The sequence below is a fragment of the Rhineura floridana genome, chromosome 11 (genome assembly GCF_030035675.1).
Source record: "Rhineura floridana isolate rRhiFlo1 chromosome 11, rRhiFlo1.hap2, whole genome shotgun sequence".
NCBI classification, from domain to species: Eukaryota; Metazoa; Chordata; class Lepidosauria; order Squamata; family Rhineuridae; genus Rhineura; species Rhineura floridana.
The window spans coordinates 16546546-16570343 of NC_084490.1; the positions used below are offsets into that span (position 1 = coordinate 16546546).

At 43.1% G+C, this 23798-nt stretch overlaps 1 protein-coding gene across 1 annotated transcript in view; it reads right to left on the minus strand.

Annotated features, from left to right (window-relative positions):
* Window positions 1–23798, minus strand: part of LOC133367497 (uncharacterized) — a 73186-nt gene that overhangs the window by 47748 nt on the left and 1640 nt on the right. The window contains exons 3-10 of the mRNA XM_061591593.1: window positions 15857–16002; window positions 13554–13618; window positions 11914–12137; window positions 9279–9532; window positions 6003–6131; window positions 5670–5811; window positions 5535–5570; window positions 3427–3704 (exon numbers count right to left, since the gene is read on the minus strand). Of these exons, the coding sequence (XP_061447577.1) occupies window positions 3427–3704; window positions 5535–5570; window positions 5670–5811; window positions 6003–6131; window positions 9279–9532; window positions 11914–12137; window positions 13554–13618; window positions 15857–16002 (1274 nt within the window). The remainder of the gene's footprint in view (window positions 1–3426; window positions 3705–5534; window positions 5571–5669; window positions 5812–6002; window positions 6132–9278; window positions 9533–11913; window positions 12138–13553; window positions 13619–15856; window positions 16003–23798) is intronic.

Sequence of the window (23798 nt, forward strand, 5' to 3'; positions counted from 1 at the left end):
ACTTCCCAGGAGGATCCTTCCGCCTGTGCAGCCTCTGAGATGGGCCTCCGTCTTGGATGAAACTTTTTCAGCTTTAAATCCAGTTAGAAGGGTCTTTTTTGACTGGGGATAATTTCTTCCAGATAAGGAAGAAACGTGAGATTTCCCACACAGCTTTGTTGTGATTGTTGGAGACTGGAATTCATCAGAATTATCTGTGAAAGAAGGTCTTCCAGCAGCTCGGACGGAGCGAGGATTTATAGCTAGCTCAGCTGAACAAGTGACCCATTTTTTTTTTCTTTAAAGAAAATGGACTAACTGGCAAGCATCCTCCTGTCTACGCTTATTACTTTCGTATCTATGCAGCTAAAGAGATTTGTCAAAGAACAGCAATTAAGAAAACCTGGGTGAGCCAAAACTTTCCTTCTCTTTTACTCACGGAACTAAGGGGGAAGAAAATAAAAATAGCCTATCTTTTTTTTATTGCAAAAAGCTGACATGGAAAATAGCATTATAAAGATTACAATGGATGAGGGGTTTCTGATTGGAAGAGGAAAGAAAAATCTTTTTGATTTATAAGATTTTTGTGTAATATATGTCTGGGACTATTTTTTCTGATCTACTTTTTTTTTGACGAATCTGCTCATTCTTTTTGCTACTAATTATTTGGACGCTGTGAACTAAAGCTGTTTTCGCACTTCTGGGCATATAAGAGATAAGGGCTGTCTAGAGTGTGATGCCAGTTGGTTTGAAAGATTAACTCCTTTGTAACTGGATAAAGAAATAAACTGCTCTTTGCTTGGGACATTGAAAATTGAAGGAGTTTTGTTCCTTTGGCTTTAAGAATGACAATTAAGAAGATCATGGATGTACAAGAAGGGACTTTATCTTTAGACATGTTTCAGAAAATAATGAATAGGATTAAGTCAATAAAACAAGAACTGAGAAATAATAGTCAAGTGTTGAGAATTGAATTTGACAAAATGAGACAGGAGCTGAAAGAAATTCAGGATTCTATGAAAAAGGAGATTAAAGATAGATCTGGAAAACCAAAAAAGGATGAAAGAGAAATTAAAGGCAAGGTTCAAACTATGGAGATTGGATTAAATATGGACATGGAAAAAGATTTGGATTTCCTGGCTGTGATGGATCCTGGAGACAAATATTACGGTTTGGAACTCAGCGCTGTCCCTGAAGGAATTGAAGAGATTGGAGATAAAGATATTATCGGTTCAAAAAAATTCCTGGACTGGAAGGATTTGATGGAACTTGAAATGGAGAAAGTTAACAGAATTAATCCCTGTTTTGTGTCAATGGAAAAATCTTCAAGAGATGTGCTAGTGTATCATGTAAAAAAGAAGAACAGAGATGCGGCTTTGCAACAATACTTCAGTGATACGTTCGAAATTGATGGCAAGAAAATATCTGTGATAAAGGAAATTCCTATCAGACTCTTATTATATGACTATGACAGCAAGATTATTGGGTGCGTAAAGATGGAAGATGGAACCAATACGGATAATGGAAGAAGAGCGATTTGAAATTACTGGACTTAATAGACTTGATGAGTTGGATTAATTGACATGTTTATCTAGAAAAAAAATTGATGGACATATATCTCAAGGATTGGAAATCTCTCTTTGACTTTTTGTGGAAGAATAAAATGATATGAGGTTAATGAGATTTGAGACCAATTAAGATAACCGCTGGAGGAAGGTGATTTTATAATCTATTAGGAGACAGGCTTGTTATATATTATAGATTTATAGCTGAACTACGACAAATCGGAAGTCAATATTTTTATTTTATTTTTTTTATTTTTCTATTGTATTAGTTATTGATTTGTGTTTTTTCTTTTTGTATTGTTTTGGTTTTGAAAATTTGAATAAAAATTAATTGAAAAAAAAAGATAAGCTGGTGGAGGGCGCATTCTTTCAACAGATGAGTGCCATGTGCAAACAGGTGATGCAGACAGTCAGTTATTCACTGGTTTTCTTCAGGAATGGGACACACTCGCTACCCGTTGTTTCTGTGATATTTAAATGAACTTGTTTAACGAAACAATGCCGGTAAACTGAATGAGTTTGTTAAGTAACACAGTGTAAGACTATTACTATCCAAATATACTCCAGATATTGTGAAGTTAGCCAAAACTCATCAAGCTCAAGGATCACGCTAGTATTTTATAATAAATCTCATTTTATTTACTTTTCTATAACTATAACTATGTATGTATATTAATAAATTGTACTAAGAATTCAATGTGTGATCTAAGTGCAATAAAAAGGCATGATAAAAACAATCAGTAATAATAATTGAAAATACCTTTTATGCATTACTCATATTTTAAGGGAAGAATAGGAAGCATTGGCATATACTTAATCTGAGGGGGGCGTTTGGCACAAAAAGATTTTGCAAAGGGGCATTGGGTTGAAAAAGGTTGGGTAACGCTGTCCTAAAGATACAGGATCAGTCTCAGGCCTTCAACCTGGCAACCCTAAAGGAGATATATAATTGAAGATAAAAGGGACTGCAGTATGGGGGCGAGGGACAGACTAGAGCCCTCTTGGAGGCAGTCCCTGCACAGCAAAGGGGGTATTTCTGGCCAGGTGAATTGCTGCCTGCCTGCCTAGCCCCCGTCACTGCGTGGCAGCCACAGCAGCACCTCCCCTCAGTCTTTTTGGGATTCCCCTCAGTTCAGCTCCCAGTGCAGCAGCAGGGATGGCAGGCTTGCTCACTTCCCTCTCTCACCAACTCGCACACATGACTGTTTGAGCTGTTCCCTCCTCTCACAGGCCATGTTGCGTGTGCATGTATGCATGGCGAGAAACTAATAGGGAGAGCGAGCTGTCAGTCATAGCTGGCTGCACGTGGGCCCAAGAACACTAGCATGATGGCAGATGAGTGCGAATACAGTACAGAGAGATGCAAGTCAGAATTTAAATTGTATTTGAATTTACACAACATACATTTCCAGTATTATCCATGTCTGAGTGTGAACATGATGCTCCTCCATTAAACTGTGTGAAGCCCAATAACTATATTAGCTTGCCTGGCATTCATGCCAACCCTCGGGAAACTCTACGCTTTAAGTGTACAGGAAGGGGAGGATAGCACGCCATTTTTCAGATATAGGGTAGTCTCTGTGGATATTTTCCAGAGGTATTTTTAAAATTATCCCTCACATATTCCACAGCTCACTCTTTGCATAGAAAACAGATCCTAAGGCTGATCCCCAGCAAGAATCTCCTGTTTGGCAATTGGGGTGTGGTGGTGGGCAGAGAGGAAGGAGACAAGATAATGGAAGCTCAGCCGGAGCAAATGCTGGTTTGAGTAGAATCATGGACCGCATGGTTTGTGTCAAATGTGTGTGAGCACAAAGGGAAGGAGTGAAGTCACACCATACATGCAGATGGATTTCCTGTGGTCTCTCTCTCTGTCACCTTATCTCCCTTCAAGGTCATCAATGAGGTGAGGATTTTTGGCCTTCAGTGCATTGTACAGCTGGTCCTTGCAAGTGTTGTTCCAGCTTGGCACCAGCATGTAGAGCTCCCTCATTTTTTCTGGGTTGCTTCCCCTTGAGGAGATTTTTTGGTACTGCTCCTCATCCAGGTTGGGGCCAAGCAACATATCTAGGACCCCTTCAACATTGGCGGTTCTCTTGATCAGCTGTTCTCGGTGACAATCAATGAAATGGAGGTCCAACAAGACAGAAGGAGATGTCTCTGTCAGACAAAGGAAAAACAATTGACATTAAAAAAAAAATCAGTCATAGAGGATGCTACTAGCTAGAGAGCGCACAAATGCATGAAGTGAGCAAACAGTGTGAGAAAAGGAAAAGATTATTACTATTTCTAAATCTTGACCAAAATTCTCTACAGTGTTCCACAGTGAGCATGCATAATCCCAAAATAGTGAAGTCCAGGGAGACCTGAACTAATTAGCAGGCTTAGCTTGGTCCAAGCCTGCCATACAGTTCTAGGAACTAAAAACAGCTGAAAATAGAAGGAGGGACTCGACGTGTGTTCCTCAGGCAGCACCGATGGCCAGTGGAATGGTCTTTGTGCAGCCACTAGCACTTGGAGAGTGGGTGAATGCACAGAGATGTCAAAGAACAGGCAAACAGGAATGCACAAGCACAGAGTCTGAGTTACTTCCAATGCAAAGAATTTGCAGGGTTGCCATCTTGACAGTTTCTTGACTAGCCTCACTGATTTATTGATACCAGAGAGGAAGATTGACTTCCTAGCAGTGAATACCCTTTCAGAGCTGTCATGTGGGGTGAGGCTGAGTGTACTCATGCCTTTAATGTGCACTTTCAACACAGAGGCACAGATAGGCACTGGTGGTGCTATATGGGAAGCATCGTGTGCAGGAAAATCCCTCCACTGAAAGGACAAAGCTGGACTGGTCCAGTGGAGTCCTTGATCAAGATGGAGATACTTGGCTTCATATCCTACCTCTACTCCAAGGAACTACTAGGAACATCAATTCCTTTTACTTCCACTCTCTTTAAAATTGGAGTCACATTTACATTCACAGTTCTTGTGATCATTAATAAGACAAGGTAATTCTCAATAAAGCCCTTAACGGCATCGGACCGCAATACCTGGCGGAATGCCTCTCCCGCTATGTACCTACCCGGTCGCTGCGCTCGACGTCGAAGGCCCTTCTCCGTGTCCCAACGCATAGGGAGGCATGGAGAATGATAACTAGAGCTAGGGCCTTCTCAGTGGTGGCCCCCAAACTATGGAACGCCCTCCATGATGAGATACGCCTGGCGCCTTCTTTGTTATCTTTTCGGCGCCAGGTAAAGACCTACCTCTTCGCCCAGGCATTTTAAAAATTTAAAAATTTGAATTTAAAATTGAAAAATTTTAATTATGTTTTATTGTGTATTGTATTTACATCCACTTGTATTTTAACCTGTTTTATTATGCTGTACACCGCCCTGGGAGCTTATTGCTATAGGGCGGTCTAAAAATGTAATAAAATAAATAAATAAATGTATTTTAAAAGTAAACATGTTCTACATTCCTCCAGTGTGGCAGATATAAATAAAAGCTAAAAATTTGTAATAATAAATAAGGGAAAATGTTGTTCCCTGTTCTCAGGAAAATGAATCACAGGAAAACATAATTGATACCTAGTTGGCACATCTAGGGAATTGTTATCAATCACATGTCAGTTATCTAGTGCAAAATAGTTCTCTTGCAGGTGACTGGAGTGGCTGAACCACAGTTATTCCTTACTTATCCCTTATGCTGTTCAAGAGCTGAGGCATCAAAGGTATTCCTTAACGTGGAACCACAGAGCAACCTCCTCCCTAAGACAGACTGTCCTCCCACAGGACCACAGGGAAACATATTCCTGGAAAACATTTCCACACATTGTTGTCTGGCTCAGAAGATTACAGAGATTTTAAAAACAGATATGCATTTTCATTCTCTCAGAGACAGACAATTTGCTTTTTAAAACCATGGTAAGTTGAATTTAAACTCTGTCCTTGGTAGAAGACCTGGTTATGGGGGTCCATCTCATAGATTCCTACTGACCTTTTATTCGCAGTAAAGCAGGAGACCTCAATTCTTCTGAAAGAGAAGAGGAAAGAGGAAGTCAGAGACAGAACGTGGCTGGGGTGTCTTTATCAATCCTGCCTCCCAAGCATTTGACCAGTCAACAAAGTTCACCTTGTCTCACATGGGCCACCCAGACTGGTTTACTCTTGTCCTTCTGCATCACATTGAACTCGAACGTATCTCGTATGTGCTCAGCATACAGTTCAAGGTACGGTTGCTCCTTGTCTGCATCCGCATGTATGAACTCCAGCTCCTGTGGGAAAGAGGGAAAGCCCTGCATGTGTGGATGTGTCTTACTCTGCAGCTTTTCATCAAGCCCGCCATTCGAAGGAAGTAAACAAAAGGCTGAAGGGAGCGTGGTTATGTTTGTTCCACATCTCATACTTGATAGCCTTGGTGCCCCTCCATACACCACTTTTTGACATCTCTTTCATATTATCTCACCTCGGGATACACTGTGACATCATCTAACTCCTGCACAAAGAAGCGGGAACCAATCTTTAGAGGCCTGTTGGTCCAAGAGGGCTTTGGCAGTCTACGTGAAGGGCATGTTACTTCATATTTATGGACAGCCTGGGAAGGGCAAACAAAATCTTATTTGCGACATGTAAGGAGAGAGAACAAATGGATAGAGGACTGGGTCCCTATCCTACAGAACTTTCCCTACCACCCTACCATTTCCTAGATAGGTACACGCCATGAAAATGAGCCTTCTTAGCATTTGAGTCTAATGAATGGACACTGAACTGTAAGATAAGGACCTTGGACAGCAGATTCCCTATCCATCTGGGGAGCGTAAGACAGGGCCCATGGATGAGTCAACCTGAACTATAAAACAGTAGAGAAGTACTTAGTATTAGTATTATATCCTGCCCCTCCTCCCAGTAGGAGCCCAGGGTGGCAAACAAAAGCACCAAAACCACTCCAAAACATCATAAAAACAGACTAAAATACATTAAAACACAACATCTTTAAAAACATTTTTCAAAAGCTTTCAAGACATTTTTTTTAAAAAGTTAAAAACGTATTGTTTAAAAAAATAATTTAAAAAGGTTTAAAAACATTAAAAAGCAATTCAAACACAGATGCAGACTGGGATAAGGTCTCAACTTAAAAGGCTTGTTGAAAGAGGAAGATCTTTAGTAGACGCCAAAAAGATAACAGAGATGACACCTGTTTAATTTTTAAGGGGAGGGAATTCCACAGGGTAGGTGCCACTACACTAAAGGTCTGTTTCCTATGTTGTGCAGAATGGACCTCCTGATAAGATGGTATCTGCAGGAGGCCCTCACCTGCAGAGCACAGTGATTGACTGGGTATATTAGGGATAAGATGGCCTTTCAGATATCCCGGTCCCAAGCTGTATAGGGCTTTGTACACCAAGACCAGTACCCTGAACTTGGCCTGGTAGCAAATGGGCAGCCAGTGCAATTCTTTGAGCAGCAGGGTGACAAGTTGGCAATACCCTGCCCCAGTGAGCAGTCTCGCCACCGCATTTTGCACCAGCTGCAGCTTCCGGACCAATCTCAAGAGCAGCCGAACATAGAGCGCATTACAGTAATTAAGCATAGAGGTTACCAGTGCATGGACAACAGTGGTCAGGCTATCCCGGTCCAGAAACGATTGCAGCTGTCTTACCAGCCCAAGCTGGTAAAAGGCACTCCTAGCCACTGAGGCCATCTGGGCCTCTAACGACAAAGGTGGATCCAGGAGCACCCCCAGACTACAGACCTGCTCTTTCAGAGGGAGTACAACCCCATCCAAAGCAGGCAACTGACCAATTATCCAAACTTGGGAACCACCAACCCACAGTGTCTCTGTCTTGCTAGGATTCAGACTCAGTTTATTGGCCCTCATCTAGCCCACCACCGAGTCCAGGCTGCGGTCCAGGGCTTGCATGGCCTCTCCCGATTCAGATGTTACAGAGAAATAGAGCTGGGTATCATCAGTGTACTGCTGACACCTCACCCCAAATCTTCTGATGACCGCTCCCAAGGGCTTCATATAGATGTTAAACAGCATGGGGGACAAGATGGTACCCTGCGGCACCCCACAGCACAACTGCCAGGGGGCCAAAAGACAATCACCCAATGCTATTCTCTGAAAATGACCTTGGAGATAGGATCGGAACCACTGTAAAACAGTGCCTCCAATACCCATCTCACCAAGTCAGCCAAGAAGGATACCATGGTCAATGGTATCAAAAGCCTCTGAGAGATCAAGTAAGAGTAACAGGGTCACACTCCCCCTGTCCTTCTCCTGATAAAGGTCATCCATCAGGGCAACTAAGGCTGATTCAGTCCCATAACCAGGCCTGAACCCAGACTGGAATGGGTCAAGATAATCTGTTTCATCCAAGAGTATTTGCAATTGCTGCCCCACAGCCCTCTCAATCACCTTCCCTAAGAAGGGGGTATTTGTGACTGGTCACTAATTGTCACAGACCCATGGGTCCAGGATGGGCTTTTTCAGGAGCGGTCGGATCACCGCCTCTTTCAGGGCGGCTGGAACCACTCCTTCCCACAATGATGCATTGACCACATCCTGGATCCACTAGCAGTACTAGCAGTCAGCAATCATATGAAATTAATAAAATGACATTCAATAAAGACAAATGCAGGATTCTGCATTTAGGCCACAAAAACAAAATGCACGGGTACAGGATGGGAAATACCCGGCTTAGCAGTAGTGCGTGTGAGAAGGACATTAGAATTGTAGTGGATTGCAAGTTGAACATGACCCAGCAGTGTGATGCTGCGGCAAAAAAGGCAAACACGGTTTTGGGCTGCATAAACAGAGGTATAGTTTCCAGGTCGAGGGAAGTAATAGTCCCACTATATTCTGCATTAGTCAGGCCTCATCTGGAATACTGCGTTCAGTTCTGGGCGCCTCATTTTAAGAAATAGACAAGTTAGTGCAGGTTCAGAAGAGGGTGACGAGAATGATAGCCGGTATGGAGAACAAGTCTTATGAGGAAAGGTTGAAGGAACTTGGCATGTTCAGTCTGGTGAAGAGAAGGCTGAGGGGTGACATGATTGCACTCTTTAAATACCTGAAGGGCTGTCACATAGAGGAGGGTACAGATTTGTTCTCTGCTGCCCCAGAGGGTAGGACTAGGTCTAATGGTTTTAAGTTGCAGGAGCGTAGATTCAGATTGGACATTAGAAGGAACTTCTTGACAGTAAGGGCGGTTCGGCAATGGAACCGACTGCCTAGGGAGGTGGTGGGATCCCCTTCACTGGATGTCTTCAAGCAGAGGCTGGACAGCTATCTGTGGGAGATGCTCTAGCTGTGGATTTCCTGCTGTGAGCAGGGGGTTGGACTCGATGGCCTACAAGGCCCCTTCCAACTCTATGATTCTATGATTCTATAATTCTATGTTACATTAAATTAAAATACTGATGACATCTCAACCCGATGTGACCTCTCAGTTGTTTTTATGCAGATGCTGAATAGCGTGGACACAATAACACTAGCAGGGCCAAAAAGAAATCCCCCAGTGTTCTCTTGGAAGTGACTGTCCAAGGAGGAGCAGCACCAGTACAAGACAGTACCTCCCACCTGCACACCCTGTACATAGGATACCATGGACGATGGTATCAAATGCTATGGAGATCCAAGAGAATCAACAGGGTTGCCCTCTTCCTTTCCCTCTCTTTGGCAAAATTTGATGAAGCCAATCATCTTGCTAATCTAATCCAGTTGGAGGATCCCAGTTACCTTTCTTACTGAAGAGACGTTGGGCAGGAGGTACAGGTGGAATTTTGGGACCGAGACTTCCAGCTCCTGATAAAGCAGTGCCACAGCGTGGACCTTTATGTTTCGTTTAAACCATGACTTTTTGTAAATGACTCCACAGGAAGAGAAGCTGGGGTTTTTCCACACAGCATGAAATGGCCCCACTCTGTCGGGCTTCTCCAGAGTCATCCCCTCTTTAACAAAATGTGCAATGTGCACTTCAGAACTATCTTCACCTGAAAAGGAAGCACAGTTCAAAAGTTAGTCACTGTTTAGGTGACTGAGTCTGGAGGCGATGTTGTTATTAAGACTTTTCATTAATCCATTCCTGACAGCTCCTGAAAGTTCATAATACTGTACAACGGGAATGCTTCTATCTTTGTTTCAAGGAAGGCATGATCTTTTTGCACAACTTGGTTGCTGTTTTGATGGCCTTCCATGGCTGGTGGCTAGTATCAGCTACGCAACCCACACAGCTACCAGCCAGGGTAGTGCCTGCAGCCAGGAATTTGTCTCTGTGGAGTCAGAGTGAGACAAGAGAGGGAAAAAGGTAAGTGTGAACTGGTGCAGTGGGAGGCTGAGTTTTTGCTGATGCTTCTTTAAAGCTAGCATGTTCCCTGTTGTTCAGTGTCTAATAGTCTCTCTTCAGAAGAACACAGACCCTATAAGAGGCTGAACTACTGCACAGGGAAGAAGAAAAGTGGTTAGAGTGCTGGATTAGGATCTGCAAGACCAGGGTCCAAATTCCCACTCAGCCATGAAGCTCACTGGGTGACACTGTCTCTCACTACCTGTCATGTTCTATTGATTTGTTTTTCTCTCCAAACTACACATCATTCATATGCAAGACAAGCGCCTTCTATCAATACTGTTTCTCTCACTACTAACTGGAGAACTTTCCATTAATCAAGTAAGTGAGGTCAACTCTTCAGCCAGTTGCTCACAAAATGAAGGCCAATGAGCCACATGTGGTGACCTCATGAGAAATGAATGGGAGGCACATCTGAATATGTGGCAAAGAGGACTTTTGATCACTTTGTGAGGATAACAACAGGAGGGGAAGAACCATGTAACCACCCTGAGCTGCTTCGAGGAGAGGTAGGATACAAATGTAAAAGAGAAATAAAATAAAACCTGTGCCTTAATTTAAAATGGCCGGTTAATCTGATAGGACCTAATGTAAACACGCACAGGAGTGGGCTGCATCAGTTACTCTTGCTGGATTGGACTGGATTGGAATTTATCTTCATTTATAGTTTAAAGATACATTTAGTAAAAACACTGATATCCCATCTCTCTGTCCTTGATGGGACTCTCAAAAAGGCTAGCAACCATGATGCTCAGAAGTCCATCAACATCAACACAATAAGAAAACCCAAGAAAATAGCTGTAATATTACATTATCAGGAACAGATTTTTAAAAATCCAGATTACTGCATGGGTCACCCAAGATAAATACACATCTGAGCAACAGTGTTTTGATGTATCCTCTAAATGCAAAATGAACGGATATTACTGGGTCTCTTGTGGCAAGGAGTTCCTTAGGGGAGGCACTACCACAGGGGTGGGATTCATATGCTGCCCTCTTGGCTTCTCTGCCCAGTCCTTCAAACTCTTCTCTGAAGATACATGGCATTCCTACTCCCCTGGCCAGACCCCCTCAGCGGCCCTATTCTGCACCCTCCACAAGTACTTTTCGCTGCCTTCAGTTGCAATAATGCCTCTTTCTTGACTGGATAAAGGATGTGTAATTGAGTGATTGTGTGACTGAGTGTCTAGGAGCCAGCATAGCTAGGATGTGGCCTACTGTACGAAGGAGTCCCATTTATTTACTTTTTTATTATTAAATTTATATCCTGGCCTTCCTCCCAAAAGGAGCCCAGGAGGCATCCATTGGTTCTCCCAACTTTTACCTCAGGTCTTGCCCAACACTGGCAGGTAGCCCCTGCAAGGTTGCCCCTGAGAGAATGCAGACCTCAGACTGAAAAAATGTTCCCCACCCCTTGTCTGGAGTCACTGAGAGTTAGGCATGCAAACATACATTTAAAGTGCATCTCTACATCCTCCCACATGGCAAGGGAAGTGATTTACAAGGGGCAAGGAAAAACTTTCTAACTGTTAGAGCCATACGACAATGGAACCAATTACCTAGAGAGGCAGTAGGCTCTCCGACACTGGAGGCATTCAAGAGACAGCTGGACAGCCATCTGTCGGGTGTGCTTTGATTTGGATTCCTGCATTGAGCAGGGGGTTGGACTTGATGGACTTATAGGCCCCTTCCAACTCTACTATTCTATGATTCTAAGGAGCAGCCATTCAAAAATGGAGACTGTGAATGGTAGACGTATATCAAATACTTTTGCCCTGAGAAGAGCTGGGCATGAACACTCTGGAGTTTTATACTTAAGAGCACCTAATGCTGATTCGCTGCCATTATGTTCTTGTACTCCAGATGGTTTAAGAGGGACAAGCATGTTACACAAAGGACAATAGGAGCCTGGGTTGGAAGCCAAGCCTTCCTACTTCTCCTTCTCTGTCCCATACAGAACGATATGTTATTCTTGTTTAGGATTCCTGTTCTTATGGTTATACCATTAGAAGCTTTTTCTTACCATACCTGCAAGGCACAGGCAGTGAGGGAAGTGAACCACTGCCACAGCTTCTACCGGATCTGCTTGGATGTTGAGCAAAGGGCCAGCAACAAGCAACTTCCATGGACCCCATACACTCAAGTCGTTTGGCCATGAATCAAAGTGGTATGTTATGGTCACAGCTCCGCTCACTTCAAATATGAGATCAGTATAAGAACAAAGGAAGGAGCCAGCCTCGGTGAAGCATAATCTGAATGCAAGACAGGAAAAGACAAAAAGGGAGGGGAGTTGAATAGTGATCAATGCAGCTTCCTTGGTTGTTCTAACTGATATTTTTGCAGGGGGCACTTGCATCATGTCATAACCCATATGAAGAGCCCATGTGCTCATATAAAGAGCCCACACCTTCATAACAAAGATTGCGTAGTAACAGTTTAGCATTGCCTGAAAGTCTTGCTGTTTAACTCTTGGCTTGGATTTTTCACTCTTTGTTGTGGAAGTTGAGAATATTTAATCCAAAAAACCCAAAGAGTTGGCAAAACTGCTAAAGATTAAGAAGAGAACTCAGAAATACTCCCCCTACTCAAGAAAGTGCCGGCAGAAATTGGCTTGAACACACGGGAAATCAGCAAAGCAGAGAAGTGTGTATTTAGGTATCCAAGATAATAATTGAAGCCTGAAGAAGAAAACTAGAAATATGAGGTAGAGGTTAACATCCCAGCAAAGTGGTGAACTGTCAAGCAAAAATGGTAGAGAAGAACCAGAAACCATCCACTTTAGGAAGTTTAAATAAAGCCTGTGAAGGAAAACAGAGGAAAGGACATTGTGGCCTCCCTTCAAGCTTACTTATTAAGAAGTAGCAACAGGTATTGTTCCTTGCCTTCAAAAACCAAAACCAAAACCAAACTTCTAGATTTCCCACCCTTCTCAGACTCTACTCTGGTTTAGGTCCCTATTCTTACATGGTGCTATCAGTTGTGCACTAAAACAGTTGTTTTTTCAAGGCATTTCTTAACAAGGAGATCACCAACTGTGGATAAACTTACTTGAAAGAGAATTTGCCCACCACTGCTAATCTTCTATTACAATATATATATAGCCACAGCCAGAGGTGTAGTCATCCGGGGAATCGATGGGTTGTAGGCTCATTACTTTTTTGGGAGCAGGGTCCCAGCCAGGTCCCTATGTATGAGCCAATGAGCATGAAAAGGGAGCATATTACCCACTGAGAAGAGTCCTTGTCCTTTCATGCTGACTGGAACCAATCAGAGTGAAAGGAGGTGAGCCAGCAGCAGAGAAGACTCTTCTCAGTAGCTAACACACAGTCTCCCCTTTCATACTACTAGGGACATCTGTTGTAGTGGAGTGTGGACTCATGAGACAACAGGGGGAGCAAGGGAGATGAAGGAAAGGAAAGGAGGCATGGTTGTGAGGGGGTGTGGTGTGACTATCATGAAGGAACCCTGTTGCCACTACATTACTGGCCACAGCAGTATGCTGGATGTGTCCTAGACTTACATAAACCACATATTCTATGTAATGTTCCATAAGACATTCTCCAGAACTCCCTGCAGCATCCCCAGCAGACAATTCAGGGTAGGACACATTTCCTGAAGGAAGAAAGTTTGACAAGCACTGATCTAAGCAAAGCTCTAAGTGTGCTCACCTGTAGGTTTCATGGCTTGCTTTTGAGTCCGAAATGACCTCCGGTCTTATTTTTTCTGGAAGATTCTATAATGAAAAAAGACTCATTATGGTGGTTACCACATTTCCCGCCAGCACCGATCCCATCGCATGTGAAAACAGACATATTTTTGCATACTTGTAACACCCTTATACCTACACCAGCTGGGCCCTGCCCTCAATTACACTTCACTAAAGGATCCTGTGTATGCAGTATGTTAATAAACTGCTGATGACATTGTCTTTTTTGGGGGGGAAAGTACTTAACACAGCATGTCTGGATCTTTCCAAAGTCTCATTGTATTTACTATAAGAGAGCTGTAAACACATTCAAAAATATTTACGCTCTGGGGGTGTATTTGTTGCCGGCAGGCATGACGGCCATTTAACTCAGAACCTCTGGGGCCCGTGGGACGCAGTGCACTCTGGGCAGTCCTTGATTTCAAACAGATCAGCAGCAAAGAGGTAGCAGCAAAAAGGTGATGCTACTGGGAACGCACCAGAAGCAAAATGAGCTTCATAATCATAGGGACATTGGAAGCTGCCTTATAAGCTATCAGACCATTGGCCCTATCCCAACACCATCTGCACTGACTGGCAATGGCCCTTAGGCAAAGGGTCTCTCCCAGCCCTACCTGGAGATGCCAGAGATTGAAGCAGCAGAGAGGACAGAAGAATTGTCATGGTGCACAGCAGATGGAGAGACTGAAACTGACAAGAGTGCTGACAACTACCTACTCCATGGCCAAATACATCAAATAGATGCCAAAAGCTCTAGCAGCAGCCTGGCCAGTAGCCTTGCAGCCCATCCTCTCAACTGGCCAGTTAGCCAACACGGCAAAGGTAGCCAAATGGTGAACCATCCCTAAACCAGAGCATTCAGATCCAAATTGACTGTTGGGGTTCTTGCATGAGTTTGTGCCAGACTCAAAGGGGTTCATTCATTCATTCATTCATTCATTCATTCAAGCAATTTATGTACTGCTTAATACCTTGCAGCACAATGCAATATCCGCTGGGATGAGTGAGTTTGGATTGGAGGATTTCAGGCTTTCCTGGCAGAGCTGGTGCTGCGCTGGCATCAGTCCCTCACCTTGGTGCAGCTGGGGTGATGCCAACCTGTTGAACTTCAGCTGGGGTATGTCCAAAAAAGGGGATGGAGTAGGGCACAATTTGGAGAAACTTACCCCAATTGAAAACTCCATTCAGCTCAGTCACATGACCCGGCAACCCAGCTGAACTTACACCAGGAAAAAGGCTTCCTCTTGTTAGAATTGCTCTGCGAGCCTCTTAATATCTTAGTTTTCCCCTTACAGACCATTTAGCTTTATGCTACGGGTGTGTAACAGTGGGGTTTGGCAGAGAAAGATTCCTGCCTTGGGTGCCTGTGAGCGCTGGTGGAAGCTGATACTCTCTCTGCCCTCCCTCCTAGGTATTTGCCTTGCACCGTCTGGTTTCATTTCTGCCCTGGTTTCAAGGGAAACATCAGGGAAGCGTGCCTACCTGAGAGGCCTCCCTCACACAGCTGGCCTGCCCACCTGTTCTAGCAGTCGGGGCAGAGAAATAAAACAGTTCTCACTTTTACATTCTTTGTACAGCAGGTTACCTTCCAGTCATGCCACCTCTCCACACACACCCCACACCCTCCAACCTCCATCTGGGCAAGTGAGAGGCCTTATCACAATGCAAGGGCACATTCCAGCCAGGCAAACGGACTGTGCAGCAGGGCCAAGGAAGGGGTATGACAAGGGGAGAGTCCTGGGGGCCAAATAGCATCCTGGAGGGCCACACTTGATCCCTGGGCCTGATGTTTTCCACCCCTGTTCTATAGACACCTGGGGAGGTGCCAAAATGTGAAGAACCACAATGAGCTGAATGCACATTAACCAGGAATTTTGCAGCACTGGAAAAACACATGAGAGTGACAAAGGGATGACAATAAGTGTGAGCCCGCCTTAAAAACTGAGCAAATGAGGCCTGATGATTCCTCACTAAAATGGAATCGCAGCATGGTAATATGGAAAGTCCATTACAATTCTACTTGTTACTTACAGTGGAAAAGCAATGAGTTATTAGCACAAGGAGCTACCGATCTGGAAGCACCTTTCCCAGCTGGTGTTCATTTGTATTAAGGATCTTGCTACACTCATTAAATGCCTAAAGAAAGATAGGAGCTTTCCGCAGTGAGCTAGAAATTCACATTCTGAACCTTCAAACTAAAAGCATGGATGTTTACTTCATTCCTGCAGGTGAGAAATTCAAAGCAGAAAGAGTCTAGCCCCTTACCTCAACAGGACACAATGAACACATGAAACTTCCCCCAGAATCTGCAGGTTCCTCCATCTTTCCGCTTCTTCCTTCCTCTGCAAATAGGGGGGAATCTGACTGCATCTCTGAGCAGCCAGGAATCTGGATTGAATTTTGATCCCTGTCTGTAAAATAAGGATAATAATCAGTACAGTAGTGGCAAATTCAGTAGTGCAGGACCCCTTCATGATCCTCACAGCCACGCACACCCTGTTTGTTTGCTGCTGGGTTGAGAATGAGATCCTTGCTAATGCCTTCTCCCACAATGTCCCTAGGAGCCCAATCAGCATGAGAGTATTAGCTACTGAAAATCATAGAATCTTAAAGTTGGAAGGGGCCTATAAGGCCATCGAGTCCAACCCCCTGCTCAATGCAGGGATCCAAATTAAAGCATACCCGACAGGTGGCTGTCTAGCTGCCTCTTGAAAAGAGTCTTCGCAGTGGCTCTAATCAGCAGGAAAGGACAAGGAAGCATGTTAGAAGACACTTCTAAGTAAAGTAGTACTATGGACATTTACACTTTGAAAGCCTCTGCTACTTTTCTGATCTTCCCAGAAAAGTCACAGAAGGTGGAAGAGCCATGGTGAAAATGCAGGAGGCCAATCATTGGAATATTACATCATGGGGATGCCCCATTAAAAGCTAGTGTAATTCCACACTATGTGCCTAACACAAAGAATCCCTGCACTCATTATAGATAGCTGCCATCAGTTTGTGTGTGTGTATGTGTGTGTATTCACCAGTAGGGAGAACCAGCACCTCTTTTTTTGCTGCCCATGCCAGCCGTTTTGTGGTGGCACCCATGGTACATTTATCAGGTATTGGTGCTGGCCCTCAGTTTTGTTTTTAAAGAAAAACAACCAACAACACTGGCTGCACTTATCCCTATTGAATGGTAGCTTGAAAAACCACACTAGTCCTGACAAAAAGCAACAGGCAGCCCAATAACACAGCACCAGGGAAGAGAGTTCAGGAAGAAGAGAGGGCAGAAGTGTGAGCAAGCTCTACAAGGAGGATTCCCAACAAAAAGGGCCTTCTCAAGACATTTTGCTGCCTGGGATGGAAAAGGAAATGGCATCTCACCCACCCCTCAAAAATGCAATGTGCAAAGAACACCCTAGGCTGATCAAGTTATTTTGGTACATGAGGCAGAAAATCCCACAAGCAGCTCCTTCTTCCTGGTAGTAACAATACAACAATAATTAGCTAAGAAGTTAACAATTTTCTGCCCTTTTATTAGACACTGAATCACTCTTCCTAAGAACAGGACCAGCCCTGATAGTTGTGTCATTCATCCTTTGCAAGGCTTGAGTTGATTATTTAAGCACAGAAATTATCCTTTTGTTGTTGCTTCCTGATTAAACTGCACTTTTCGTCAAAAATGAGTCACTAGGTGTACTGGTTAGTATTGGACAACGACCTGGGAGACCAGGGTTCGAATCCCCACACAGCTATGAAGCTCACTGGGTGACCATGGGCCAGTCACTGCCTCAGCCTCAGAGGGAGGCAATGGTAAACCCCCTCTGAATACCGCTTACCATAAAAACCCTATCCATAGGGTCACCATAAGTCGGGATCGACTTGACGGCAGTCCAACACACACAGATAAACTTACAGCTCCCCGATGTCTGGAATCACACATTTTGAAGCACAATTTCTCTGCTGTAAATACTGAGAAAGTGAGTACACATCCATGTGATGCATATGCAGAACAATTCAGTGTTCTGAGCTGTGTGTGCCAGTGTGTATATTTACCTAAGAAGCAGGCTTTGACCCTGTGTTTAAATCACAGAGACCTAAGACTTAGTAAAATAAGAGCAGCTAATTTCTTTATAGAAATACATAGTAGATAGGAAATGTTGGAAGTGGGGCAACAGCAACTCCTGTTTTGTTCTTTTGTTTATGTTCCAGAAGGGAGATAGAGTTAGGATCCTCCAGATGGATAGGTTTACCTTTACCTGTGATGCTCTGACTGACTTCCTTCCATCGCCTAGACTGTTACATCTTTAGGGAAGCTTACCTGCCCCTCCTTCTTCTGCCCTTTCCTCTTTTCTTCTCAGACTGTCCAGGAGAGAGGAGACATCCCTTTGTCTCTGCCCTCTCTCTCCTAGCCATGAGGTCAACTCCCATGCCTGGGTATTGCGCCTCCAACTTAGTTAGTTAGTTAGAATTAGGTATGCCTTTTCTATCTATGTATTTCTATAAATAAAGTAGCTTTTCTTATTTTACTAAGTCTCAAGTCTCAGTGATGATGATGCAGGGTAAAAGCCTGCTTTCTTAGGTAAATGCACACACACGCTGGCACACTTGCATTTCTAACCGCTGCTACTCTCAGCTTGTGCTGCTTTAACTAAATTTAGTGCACACACAGCAACAGGAAAAGCATACCTAGTTCTGGTCTCTCAGACAATGGAAGGAGTAGTAAACAGGAAGAAAGGTCAGAAGTGAGGTCAGCTTCCCTGAGCATATCAGTTTACAATGGAAGGAAGTTAAGTAGAGAATAGCACAGGAAAAGACAGGCAAAATTAACCAGATGGACCCTAACTCTATCTGGAATGCAAAAAGAACCCAAACATGAGTTGCTCTTGCTTCCAACAATCAACTGCTTTACTTATCAAACTGATGGCCTGTCTGCAGTGAGAAGGAGTGAAAAGCTTGCAACTTCATGTCCATAAGGGAAAACATGCAGCACATACAGATGCCCTACTGGTGCATACATTGGTGCTGATGCAAAGAAATTATACTGACAAGGCTTCCCATCCCTGCAGTACAGGCTGATTCACTACAGTTTCAAGATTAAGGCAAGTTCAAATCCACCGATTTCTTTTTTTTTTAACATTAATTTTTATTCAAATTTTCAAAAACAAAACAAAAGAAAAAGAACAAATTAATAACGAATACAATAAAAACTATTGACTTCCGATTTATCGTAGATCAGCTATAGGTCTATAATAAATAACAAACCTGTCTCTTAATAGATTATAAAATCACCTTCCTCCAGTGGTTATCTTAATTAGTATCAAATCTCATTAACATCATATCATTTTATTCTTTCCACAAAAAGTCAAAGAGAAGTTTCCAATCCTTGAGATATATATCCATCAATTTTTCTCCAAATAGACATGTCAATTGATCCATCTCTTCAAGTCTACTAAGTCCAGTAATTTCAATAGCTCTTCTTCCATTATCAGTGTTGATTCCATCTTCCATCTTCCATCTTTGCACACCCAATAATCTTGCTGTCATAGTCATATAATAAGAGTCTGATAGGAATTTCCTTCATCACAAATATTTCCTTGCCATCAATTCTGAATGTATTACTGAAATGTTGTTGTAAAGTTGTATCTCTGTTCCTCTTTTTTACAGAATGCACTAGCACATCTCTTGAGAGTTTTTCCATTGTCACATATCTGGAATTAATTCTGTAAACTTTCTCTATTTCAAATTCCATCAAATCCTTCCAATCCAGGATTTTTTTCAAACCGTTGCTATCTTTATCTCTAATCTCTTCACCAATTCCTTCAGGGACAGTGCTGAATTCCAAACAGTAATATTTGTCTCTAGGATCCATCACAGCCATAAAATCCAAATCTTTTTCCAAGTCCATATTTGATAAATCTATTCCAATCTCCAGGGCTTGAACCTTCCCTTTAATTTTTCTTTCATCTTCTTTTGTTTGTCCAGTTATATCTTTGGTCTCATCTACCTCCTTTCTCATAGAATCCTGAATTTCTTTCAGCTCCTGTCTCATTTTGCCAAATTCAATTTTCATCTCTTGTCTGCTCTATCTCAGTTCTTGTTTCGTTAGCTTAATCTCATTCATTATTTTCTGAAACATATCTAGAGAGAGAACCCCTTCCTGTACATCCAGGGTCTCAGCCACCTTCTTGATTGTCATTCTTAAAACCAAAAGAACAAAACCCCTTCAATTTCCAATATAGCCACTATTCCCAAGCAAAGAACAGTTTATTTCTTTTTCCAGTCACAAAGGAGTTAATCTTCCAAGCCTGTTGACATCACCCTCTAGACAGCACAAACTGCCTTATCTCTTATGTGTCCAAAAGTGCAAAACAAATTTAGTTCACAGCATCCAAATAATTAGTGACATAAAGAATAAGCAGATTCGTCAAAAAAAAAAGTAGATCAGAAAAAATAGTCCCAGACATATAATACTCAAACGTCATATAAATCAGATTTTCCTCTTCAGATTAGATGCCCTTCATCCGTTTGTATCTTTATAATGCTCAATTCCATGCCAGCTTTTTGCAATAAAAACAAAGATAGGCTATTTCGATTTTCTTCCTCCTTAATTCCGTGTATAAAAGAGAAAGTTATAACTCACCCAGGGTTTCTTTGTTGCTGATTCTTTAACAAAGCTCTTTTGCTATAACGATAACAAAATGATAAGAGTAGACAGAAGAATGCTTGCCTGTTAAAATCCGTTTTTCTTTGAAGAAAAAAAAAAGTCTTGCTTAGTCAGTTTGAGCTTGCTTGTAATCCCTGGCTCAGGACGCTGCTGGCTACACCTTCTTTCATAGGCAATCCTAATGAATTCCAGTCCCCAACAAACACAACGAAGCTTCTGTGGATGATCTCTACGTTTCTCCCTTGCCTGGGAGAAATTTTTTTCCAGTCAAAAAACTCTTCTGACTGGTTTTAAAACTGAAAAAGCTTCCTCTGAGACAGGAGCTCGTCTCAGAGGCAGTCACAGGCGGAGCAATCCTCCTGGGAAGCCCAAATCCACCGATTTCTTCTCAGTTTCACCTCGTTCTATTTTATCCTGTCCTGAAGAGGTATTAACAATGGCAAGGGAGGTGTTGCAAAGAAAGAGATGGCCAACAGCTGCTGCAGACTCATGGGAGCGCTAGTTAATAAGCGAGTCAGTTTTTTCACTCCTGGAGCAACAGCATCAGATTAAGCAGCGGTAGGTACAATTTATTTCAAAAGAACTGGCTGGCTGAACTTTTCCCAGCAGTAGGAGCCATATTTAAATGGACAGGGTGGTAACATTTCCACTGTATAAGCACGCGTTTTGCAGAAGGCAATTTGTTTCCTAGGTCGTTGGAATTCAGCTGCTAGCACGGAATCAGGTACTGCCTCCGCCCCAGATTCCAAGATATTTGGTTAGGGTGAGGGATTATAAATTTGTGAAGGCAGCATCCTCCTGACAGCCTGGAAGATGTGCCTTACAAGCAGCTCTGGGAAAAATCTGGAGGTATCTGTTAAGAGCAAGAATAAAGGATAACACAGGGCTCAGGGAGTGAAAACCTGCTCTCCAAGCCCTGAACCCTCTTGTAAAATGGGGAGGGGCTTCCTAACTGTTTATTCCCCCCTCTCCACTCCATGCTTCATGATCCCTTACAAAGCCTCAGTTTCTTTTGTACAGAATCCTAGTTTTGCTTAGGTGGGAAAAATCTCAAATACGTCACAGGTGGGCAATCCATGCTATATGCAAGCCTCAGTTTCATTGTGTATGGCCCTTGGAGTCTTTCCTCCCACCATCCCAATGAAAATCTTTCTCTGAAGCCCCACCTCTTTTTCTCTGTTGCGCAGGTGGATGGTCCTTTACCTGCAGCCCCCTTTCCCCAGGGATCAGCTTTTTCTCCTGACAGTGATGGGTCCATGCGCATGTATTTGATTCTTAACTCATAATGTTTATGTTTAAGAGAATACTATTTTTCTGATAATTATGCTGTTTTGAATGTGTTTTTTATATTTGGCTTGAATTTGTAATGTTTTCTTTTAATATTTGGTGATGTTTTGTTCAATGTTTTAATCTAGGTTGTAAACCGCTTTGAGATTTGTTTTCCAAATAATATAAAGCGGTATAGAAATGACATAAATAAATAAATAAATAAAAGCAGCTGGATGAGGAACAGGGCAATCTGCCTTCCTTTGGCAACTGAAGAAATGAAACCCTTTGCACACACTCACTTCCCCAGTGAGGAATAAGATTTCAGCATCCACAAGTGAAGGAGGGAGCATAAACCATTTTCACTTTCATGCTTAAAGCCTCCTCTTTTTTTACAAATAGCTGCCTTTTGTGGATGACTTTTGTGCCTCAGACTTTGTAATTGCCACGTCAGCTTGGATACCTGCAATTTACACCTTCTCCTGTATGCCCCAAGGCTGGAATAGGGCTCTGCCTATGCACAAGATCTGTATATTTGTTCTTGTATTTGAAAAGTAGCCAAATCCCTCTTTCTTTCAGGTCAGAGGCAGCTTCAAAAATAAATCTGTGTCATATTTTAAGAAGGATGCAGACAAACTGAAACAGGTTCAGAGGAGAGCAGCGAGAATGAACAGGGGGCTGGAAACAGAGTCCTATGAGGAGAGACTGAAAGAACTGTTTAGCCTTAAGAAGAGTGAGGGGAAATGTGTAAGCACACTTCAAGTACTTGAAAGGTTGTCACACAGAGGAGGGTCAGGATCTCTTCTCGATCATCCCAGAGTGCAGGACACAGAATAACAGGCTCAAGTTGCAGGAAGCCTGATTTCAGCTGAATGTCAGGAAAAACTTCCTAACTGTTGCAACAGTAAGACAATGGAACCAATTACCTAGAGAGGTGGTGGGTCTCCAATACTGGAGGCCTTCAAGAGGCAGCTGGACAGTCACCTATCGGGTATGCTTTAATTTGGATTTCTGCATTGAGCAGGGGGTTGGACTCAATGGCTTTATAGGCTCCTTCCAACTCTACTATTCTATGATTCTGTTATCTCAGTGCAAGCAGATATTTGCAAGGAAGGTGGGGAATAAAGAAAGAAAGAGAGAGAGAGAGAGCAGAGGAATGTTGGAAGTGGGACAAGAGCAACTCCTGTTTTGTTCTTTTGTTTATGTTCCAGAAGGGAGATAGAGCTAGGGTCCTCCAGATGGATAGGCTTGTTTACCTTTACCTGTGATGCTCTGACTGACTTCCTTCTGTCGCTAGACTGTGAAGTCTTTAGGGAAGCTTACCTGCCCCTCCTCCTTCCACCCTTTCCATTCCCTTTCTTCTCCGACTGTGCAGGAGAGAGGAGACATCCCTTTGTCTCTGCTCTCTCCAAGCATGGGGCTAACTCCTACACCTGGGCGTTATGCCTCCAACTTAGTTAGTTAGTTAGAACTAGGTTTGCTTTTCTATCTACAATGTATTTCTATAAACAAACTAGCATTTGTTATTTTACTAAGTCTCAAGTCTCAGTGATGCTGATGCAGGGTAAAAACCTGCTTTCTTAGGTAAATGCATGCACACGCTGGCACACTTGCATTTCAACATCTGCTGTTACTCTGCTACTGTGGTGTTGATTTAAACGAAATTAAGCACACAAATTACACACAGCGCAACAAGGAATTTAGTGGTTGGGGGAGAAAAGCAGATTGTTCAAGCAAGCCTGCATCCAGAATGTGTGTATGAGTGTGGGGGAGATTGCTATTCCCTGTTCCCCATCCATCTTTCATAGTGAGAAAAGCAAATGGTTCCAACTTGTTTTGAACTTTATATGCCCCCGCTTGCCACCAAGTTTGCCCCCCCCAGGGATGTAGTCACCCACAGTCTCAGGGGACTAAGGCCCCTTACTTTTGGGGAGGGGAGCAGGGTCTCAGTAAAGTCCCTCTGTCTCCAGGATCTTCTGAGCCAATCAGCATAAAAGGGGAGCATGTTAGCCGTTGAGAAGAGTCTTCCAACATGCTTCCTTATCCTTTCCCACTGATTGGAACCAATCAGAGTAAAAGGAGGTGAGTCAGCCACCGAGAAGACTCTTCTCAATAGCTAACACTCTCCCCTTTCATGTTGATTGGCTCTGAGAGATTCTGTTGTTGTGGGAGAAGACACCAACAAGGATCTCATTCTGCCAGCCTCTCAGCCTAACCTACTTTACAGGGTTGTTGTGAAGACAAAAAGGAGAGGGAGGAGAACCATGTACACCACCTTGAGCTTCTTGA